At 38.6% G+C, this 9,256-nt stretch overlaps 1 protein-coding gene across 1 annotated transcript in view; it reads right to left on the reverse strand.

Moving 5' to 3' along the window:
* Positions 1-8,647, reverse strand: part of LOC122633617 (protein bric-a-brac 1-like) — a 246,021-nt gene extending 237,374 nt beyond the window's left edge. The window contains exon 1 of the mRNA XM_043821703.1: positions 7,584-8,647. Within this exon, the coding sequence (XP_043677638.1) occupies positions 7,584-8,540 (957 nt within the window). The 5' untranslated portion in view covers positions 8,541-8,647. The remainder of the gene's footprint in view (positions 1-7,583) is intronic.
* Positions 8,648-9,256: the final 609 nt, after the last annotated feature.

Consider the following 9,256-nt stretch of genomic DNA (forward strand, 5'->3'; position numbering starts at 1 on the left):
AGAGAGAGAGAGAGAGAGAGAGAGAGAGAGAGAGAGAGAGAAAGAGAGAATCGAGTATCAAGGTCGTGGCCTTGAATAAGGAACACTTCCCTCACCATGTCGAAATACTCTAATCTCTTCTAAAGTACGATCATTTCCTGGTATAATCGATCGTTAGAAAAAGGAGACCAGAGATTCTAGTGATCGGATAAATTTCGTGATACGTTTTCTGCCTTAAGAACTATTCTTGGAGATGGTTGGAAGGAAACTACGATGGTAGCAGGTAATAACAGTAGCGGGCAATAGGATCGTCGGCATCGAGGAGGAGGAGGAGGAAAAAGAAGTAGAAGTAGAAGAAGTAGAAGAAGTAGAAAAAGTAAGAAAGAGAGGAAGAGAGAGAAAGAGAGAAAGAGAGAGAAGGAATCACGCGTTTAGGAATGGGTAGGACGAGACGTGGTTCGTTCGAAAGATTAAAAAGAAAGAGATAGAGAGCAAGTGAGGGAGAGAGAGAGAGAGAGAGAGAGAGAGAGAGAGAGAGAGAGAGAGAGAGAGAGAGAGAGAGATAAAGAGAACCATAGACTAGAATGTTATTCGAGAGGGGAAGTTCCAAGTATAGACGAAGAAACTAAATGCTCGAACGCCTCTATGTGGTCTCTTTTACCCCAAGGGAGATTATATTCCAAGTATTGCCATTATGCGAGGAGTTTCCTAGGAAGGCAATTTTCGAAATATTTAAAATACATACCATTACCACACGGCTAAGCTGTCCCTTATTATAAAATAGTCTATCCGAAGGGTGGCCACGTAATACGAGAATTTCGCGCATATATATATATATATATATATATATATATATATATATATATATATATAGCATACATATACATACAGAAAAATAAAAAGAAAAGAAATTTCACAGGATGCCCCCTCACCTTACCTTACTTCCCTCGCCTGTCTCCAGTTTCGCTTTTTTTTTTTTTTTTTTTAAACTCGACACCAAAGTAGAGAGGACACCTAACTAATAATTTCTTCGTAGCATCCTCGCAACATCTTGTTTCGATTCGACGCTAAAAAAAAAAAGAAAAAGAAAAAGAAAAAGGAGGAAAAAAAAAGAAAAAGAGAGAAGAAGAATTAGAAGAAAAAGAAGAAGAAGAAGAAGAAGAAACTAAACTAAACTCTACCTGACATTGCCTAAGGGAGGGATTCAAACGAAAGAAGACAGAAGGACGACTACGAAGGAAAAAGAAGAAGAAGATGAAGAAGAAGACGAAGAAGAAGACGAAGATCTCCAACAGATTGAAGAACACAGGACGGAACACGATCGTTGAAGCCGCGAATCGCGTGTCCCGACTTTTTCCTTATGTACGTAAGTACGAACCTCGCGTGCGACACGGCTTTACTTAGTTACTCCCACAAAAATGAAAGAGAGAGAAAGGAAGACTAGAGTAAAGAAAAAAAAAGAAAAGAAAAGAAAGAAATAAATTAAAAAAGACAGAGAGAGAGAGAGAGAGGAAAAGGGAAGAGAAAGGAAGAGTAAAGAAAAAAGAAGAAAAGAAAAAAAAAGGAAGGAAGAGAAAAAGAAAGAAAAAAAGAAAGAAAAAAAGAAGGATAGGAGGGAGAAAAAGAGAGATAGAAAGTGGAGCGTCAAAGCAGATTTCTACTTTGTAGAAAACGCGGACGAGAGCGGATCGTCGCGTGAGAGAAGCCACCCGAGCGCGAATATTCCATCTCTATCTCTTTCTCTCTTTCTTTTTTTCTGTCTCTCTCTCTCTCTCTTTCTCTCTCTCTCTCTCTCTCTTTCTATCTATCTATCTATCTCTCTTTCTCCTCCATCTATCTCTAACTCTCACTCTCACTCTTACTCTCACTCTTTTTAAGCCACCCTCCTTCTTCGATCTCAAGAGCGGAAAATAAGATCCTTTCTTCGGTATGACCTTCGAATTCCTAGTAAATTCCTTTTTTCTTTTTCGATGGAAGGAAAAATGATAGAAAAGGAAGAAAAAATAGAAAAGAAGAAGAAGAAGAAGAAGAAGAAGAAGAAGAAGAAGAAGAAAATGAAGGAAAGTTCGATGACAAGGTAATTTAATTTACAATTTAATGTAAACGCGCAGGCTTTTGCCTTTTCCTTCGTTCCTCCTTCTTCCTCTAATCCTCTAACCATCTATATCTATATACTAGGTGCTTCGGACTTTCTTCAAACTCTATGGACTTCCCTTTACCCCATGGGACCTGAATTCTTTTTACAAACACGCGAAAAATAATTGGCGAGTATACGGGAATACTCGATCTCGTGATAAGATAAGAAGTTCAGTCATCGTTCTTAACGTTTAATCACACACATATACAAAGAGAGAGAGAGAGAGAGAGAGAGAGAGAGAGACGCGTCGGCCCATGTGGGTATATATATATACTTGCGTACAAACGCATTTAATATAAACACATAAACACATACATATAAGCAAACGAACGGTTAAGGAGTATCCATGAAACCTTGTTTTAATTCTAACGTGTTTCACGATAAACCGATAACGTCTACTAACGTAAGTTTCGCTAACTGAAAGGGTTTGGAGGTTTGAATAAATCTAATAAGAAAAAAATAGAAGAATGAAATAAGAAGAAAGATAGAAAGAGAAAGAAAGAAATAGAAAATAACAAACGGCAAGGAAAGAATAGAAAAAAATGAGAGAGAAAGAGAGAGAGAGAGAGAGAGAGAAGGGTGTAATATCCTGAAATCATCGAATGTTCGTCCCTTCATCATTCTTTTGACAACTCGATAATCGACTTCCGAACGTGTGTCGCGAAATGAAGAAAACGATTCGATTCGATTCGAATCGAGTGGATTCGATTCGATATGACTCGACCCGACTCAAACTCGACTCGAATCGCCCTCGACTCGCGTGCTGCTTTCGAGATGAGAATGAGTCATATACGGTGCGCGACGGCGCATTTTAATACATCAAACTTTTCAATTTTGGCGCGGTCCATATCGGCCGTAAGAGCTTCGTAGATCGGAATGATGTCTCTGATATATCGCTTACGTGCTCTCCGTCCTGTTACCCGTTCATCAACGTAAAAAAATCGATCTAGCTTTGTAAAGTATACGAGAGTAAAAGAGAGACAGAGACAGAGAGAGAGAGAGAGAGAGAGAGAGAGAGAGAGAGAGAGAGAGAGAGAGAATACATAGAGTAAAAGAGTATCCTACTACTCTTAACTTCGTCTCTATATACCTATACGCTCATTCACGTGTGTATTCGTGTGTAATAGAAAGAAAGAGATAGAACGAGAACGAAATAGAAAGAGAAAGAGAAAGAGAGAAAGAAAGAGAGAGTGCGAGGAGAGGAGAATATAGGAGGTGGAGGTGGTGGAGGAGTGCGCGAAAACACAATCAAGGCCGTACGGCAAAAACACTAATTTAAACGGAACGAAGGAAATATGTAGTCACATCCGGTGTATCAGGATGAATGGCGCTCGGTTACTACAATTCACGATTTACTGTTTCGCGACTTTTTTCTCTGCCGGCGCGTCGGCGAGCTTCCTTCCTCTCCTCTCGTTGCATGAGTTTAGAGAGAGTGAGAGAAAGAGAGAGAGAGAGAGAGAGAGACCGAATGAAACAAGAGTAAAGAGTAGGTGGACGAGGACGATCCGGGAGGCAAAGCCGTTATTGCCAAAAAGGATAATGCGAGGGAAGATTAAATTTTTTTCGGTCCGCCCTTTCGAGCTCTACCCCGACGACCGCGTGCGATCTACACCCAAGCGTTACTTTTCTCTCTCTCTCTCTCTCTCTCTCTCTCTTTTTCTCTCGCTCTCTCTTTATGTATACATACACTTTCAGCATGAATACAATCTTTCTCTTTCTAACTTCTTCTATATCTTTTTCGTCGCGAGTGGACACTGATTTCGGAACTCGATCTATCTGTTCTCTTTTATTCTTCTTTTCTTTTCTTTTCTTTTCTTTTCTTTTCTTTTTTTTTTTCGTTTTCTTTTACCTTTTTGTTGTCTTGCCTTTTCTTCTTGAATTCTTTTTCTTTCTCTCTCTCTCTTTTTTTTTTGTTTTGTTTTGTTTCTTTTTGTTTTCTTTTAGAACGCGATCCATGATCCATCGAGTATATTCAGAAAAATGACAATGGTTCTCTCTGACATTCTGTTACAATTGATTTTTAAAATTGAAAACTAAAAAGCTCCGAACGTTGCGACGTTATTATCCATTCATATAAAATGATTACAATAATAATTTCATGATTGATAGCTAAATATGTAATACTAAAATATTACTTATATGTATGATACGTTGAAACTAAGTACCTAATTCGAGTAGTACCTAATCAAATAGAAAATACATCGAATAATTTATAAACTTAATCTATATTATATATCTATCTGGCATTAGAGACTGACATATGAATGTTATTTAACTATCTACAGATATCCTCGATGCTGATTTGCATAATGTTAATTACACGTTTCGTCGTTGTAAAAAGAAAAAGAAGAAAAAAAAAAGAAAAAGAAGAAAAAAAAAAAGAAAAAGAAACACCTACAATTATAGTCAATATGAAAATGTCTTCATCATTAGAGGAAAAATAAAGAAAAAAAAAAGAAAAAAAAATCAAGAGAAAAAGATACTACGTCGAAACTTTTTTCTTTAATTCTGCATAATGTCATATAATTTTAAAGTCATGTATTTTCATATATATATATATATATATATATATATATATATGCATGTATGCGTGTGTACATATACATATACATATATATATATAAATATATTATTATTATTATTTTTTAAATTAATTGTTAGCTCATATCGAAGGATTAATATTCGCTAAACATAAATTATAATTAGCATAGTATGTAGTCATACTAATATTAATTATATTACAAGATTCACATAATAATAATAATAATAATAATAAATAATTATTAACAATATAATAATAATAATGATAATAATTATTATTATCATTATCATAGTAATAATAACAATCTTTCTTATTTTAATCTTTTTTTTTTTATATATAAATGCGACCGAGTTGTGTAAAATTAAATAATAAAGATTGATACCGACGGACTACAAAAGAAAAAAAAAAAAAAAAAAAAAGAAAAGAAAGAAAGAAAGAAAGAAAGAAAGAAAAAAAAAAGATTCTCAATCGAGGATTATCAAATCGATATATCTAAATATGAAAGAAACATCGAACAGTTATTGTCTATTCGACTAACGAGAATCAAAAAGTATAGTGCCCTTTACATCGTACCGTTTCGGATGGCATCATATCGGACTCGTAGTTCGGAATTTCGAAGCCTATACCTGAAATTAGCTTTGCCCGCATCAATTAGGCATTTTAATCGGAAAGGCCTCGCGAATGCGCGCGCGCGCTCGCGCTCTCTGGTACCGCGAATAGTTGCGATATACTAGAGAATACGCGCATTACGATACGCGAACAGGCATGCACAGAGAATTGGAACGTGGTTGCGTTAACATAATGGAATTCTGCGGAATGTTATACCCATTATATATGCCGGATTGAATCACGATACTCGACGAACGAGCGGAGAGTTCTAGGTACGATAGAAAAATAATACAAGTGTATATATATATATATATATATAAGTTATATATATATATATATGTCGTGTATGTGTCTTTCTTTCTTTTTATCTATTCATCTATCTATCTATCTCTTTTCATTTCCTTTCTTCTTTCTCTCTCTTTTTTTTCTTGTTTTTTTTCGTCGATTAGAAATTTGAAGATACGTAAGAAAAGTTGATGTAAGTAAAGACTTGATATAGGATATAAAAAGTTTTCGATGGATCGATCGATCGATCGATCGATCGATTGATCGTAAAGAGAATTGTATCGTAGCAATTTAAATCTCACGTTATCTCGTCGTAATGTTAGATCTATGATCATTAGAAAGAGAGAGAAAGAGAGAGAAAGGTTGAAGGGATGGATAGTAGGGAGAGATGAGAATTGATCGTTCGACGTGACACTGATTATTACAACGAACGAGGACGTACAATTTTTATGGGAAAGATGACGTAACGCACCCCGTGCATCCCATGTAAAACTTCTTGTTGAAACAAAACGATATTGACCACTTGTTACGCCCACGAGCACCACGTGTTCCGAGCGTATAGTATTATATATACATATATATCCTTTATATATACATATATAGATATTTTATATATATATATATGTACATACGTGTACACGTATATATTCTATACATCGTCGAACGATAAAATAAAAGCCAAAGTAAACGCTTATATAATAAGAAATATATTCTCTTTCGAATTATACGAGAGAGATATGAAGAGTTCTTTTACGTAATCGATCGTCGATCGTCTCTATTCTACAAAGAAGGAGGAGAATAAGAAAAAGAAGAGGAAAAAAAAAGGAAAAGAAATGGAAATAAAAAAAAAAAGAAAAAAGGAAATAAATACTTTGTTGCGCTTTACATAGTCTTTTCTAAAAGTACAGTTTTTACTGGCAAAGCTGAGAGAAATAGATAGATTAAATAAAACAAAAAAAAAATAAAGAAAAGGAGGGGGAGGAGGAGGAGGATAAGAAAAAGAAAAAAAGAAAAGAAAAAAAAAAGAAAGAAAGAAAGAAAGAAATAAAGAAAAACAAAATAAATAAAAAAGAAATATGATGGATGGTATGCAAATCATATTCTTCTTATCGTCGAACAGTAGTAGTACACTCGTTGAAAAATAATAATCGATCGATGGATTTCTCTGGCTCGTTTCCTCGGGAAACGTCAGATATCTCTCGACGAGTCGATAAATCGAAGCGAGACATAGAATGCGTTTTAATAACTTTGGCTGTTAACGCCGATAAATAATGTGGGAGTCATCGTCGTTCCGATGTAATTAACGAGAACAACCGATATGTAGATATATATCATATATGTATATACATACATACATATATATATATACACATACATGCATACATACAAACATATATATATATTATATATATGTATATATATATATATATACGTACATTTATAGGTATTATCTACTATCGTCGAGTGGATACGAAAGTACGTGGTGCACGCGCGCGCGTGCTTGAGCGAATGAACGAACGCAGTCAATATTTGTCATCCGTTTTATAACAAAAAGAACGTTACAAAACGACCGGATGCTCCGACCAAATATTGACTATGCTCATTGACGTTCATTGATACTCTCAATTAGTGCACACCACCGAAGCAGATCGCCGGTTAATTGGACCCTCCTTCTCCTCCTCCTCTTCCACCCCCTCCTCATCCCTCTTGGCCACCCTCACGCGTTCGAAAGTCCGCGCCTCGCCTACGTTCGCGACGCGGTTCTCTCCACCTTCGACTCTTTTCGTTTCCTTTATAACGCGACAGACAAAAGTTTCGACAAGGGTAAAATTGGACGAGGCACTAAAGGGCTCCAATTACGCGGTCTCGTCGAAGTCATGTCTATATATATATATATATATTTTTTCCCCTCTCCCTTTTTTTTTGTTTACTTTTATTTCTTTTTTCTTTTGAACTTGTCTTTTCTCGCTAACTTTCGATCGACGGATAAATCGAACGAACGAAGATGAATAACACAATGAAGAAACTCACCCTTTCCTCCTCGCGAATCATCTCAGCGATGCCAGGCTTGATCTCGAGGTCGTCACCAGGCTGACTAGCCTGTACCTGCTGCAAATGCTGCTGCTGTTGTTGCTGTTGAGCGACTAGCTGTTGCCCGTGGGTGGCGGCTAGGTGGTTGACGGACGGGTGCGGTCCGGAAGTCACGTGGCCGGGCACGTGGTGAGCAGGCATGGGGTGCGAGCTCGGTTGTCCCTGCGGCGGCGGCGGTGGGGGTGGTGGTAGAGGCAAGGAGACCGGTAATTCTTGAAGGTTGATCTGCGGCGTCACGGAGACGCTCGGCGTGCTTGGCGAGCCAAGAGAACGCGGAGTCGAGCTGTTCGGTATCAGAGCGTGAACTTCGGGAATGACCATGCTTGTTGGACCGCTTGGTTCTTGATCATCGATCATACTACCCGTTCCTCCTGTTGTGCTACCAGCCGAGCCGGTGTGATCGGGACTGTTGCCGGTCGGCGATCTTTCTCCGGATATTCGACGTCGTTTTTTCCTGTGAAGTGCAGCCGCGTTCGTAGCTTCCTCCACTAGACTTGGCCTTGACGTTAATTCTTGCTCGCTGTTTACATCGGCCAAACCACGTATCTTCAAACTTTCAGCTACCTTCAACAACGGCCCGATCTGTTCCTGCGAGACATTGATCTCACCTTTATACATGAATTCTACTGCGGCCTTTAACTCCGGCCACTTTATGTCCTTCATTATGACGATCGGATGCTGGCACGGATTATCGAAGAACAGTGCCTGGAAGTACGGGCTACAAGCCGAAAGTACCATCTTGTGCGCTTTCACGCTATGCCCGTCACAGGCGAGTGTTACGTCGACGAAGCTTTCGCTCTGTAACAGCTGATCGAACACGTTCGTTAGATTCGTTTGATAATTGTTCCATCTTAGACAGAATTGCTGGGGTGACCCAGCGCCACTTTGTTGCGTCATTTTCGACTATAAATAATGATACTTCGATTCCACGTTCTTTCTTTCTTCCTTTCTCCCTCCTCCTCTTCTTTTTCTTCTTCTTCTTCTTCTTCTTCTTCACCTTGTCCTCCTTCTCTTCCTCCTCCTCTTCTTCTTCTTCTTCCTCCTCCACCTCCTTCTTCCCCTCCACTTCTCCTCCTCCTCCTCTTCTTCTTCGTCTTCTCTTCTCTTGTTCTTCCCCTCGTTTCCAACGTCCTCCAAAAATCCTAACAAAGCCGTCACGATCAGCGAGCCTGCATCTGCAACACGTACCACCGTATACGGAGAAACAACGATGACGACGATGACGAGGATTCGACTATCTCTACTAGGGGGTGAGTCGCGCGCGCGCGCGCGGCTCGATTATTCGCGCGTCTCGTGCCGGCCAACAACGGACGGCCTCGTGTCGGACACGCGTGCCTCTCTCTCTCTCTCTCTGTATATCTTTCTCTTTCTCTTTCTCTTTCAATCTCTCTCTCTCTCCGTATGTTTTTCTTTATCTTCAATGGAGGACTCGATAGTCTTGGTCCCCCAGAAACAAATCTTTTCTAAACATTGTCTTGTCTTTGTTCGTCAACCCCCCCCCACCCTCTTCTTTCCACACTCAACAAATCGTATCTCAAGAGTTCTCCGATCTACCCTACGAACACGACGTCCTACCACACAACTCTCTCTCTCTCTCTCTCTCTTGTCCTTGT

Source organism: Vespula pensylvanica, chromosome 12, assembly GCF_014466175.1.
Source record: "Vespula pensylvanica isolate Volc-1 chromosome 12, ASM1446617v1, whole genome shotgun sequence".
In the NCBI taxonomy this organism is placed as follows: domain Eukaryota; kingdom Metazoa; phylum Arthropoda; class Insecta; order Hymenoptera; family Vespidae; genus Vespula; species Vespula pensylvanica.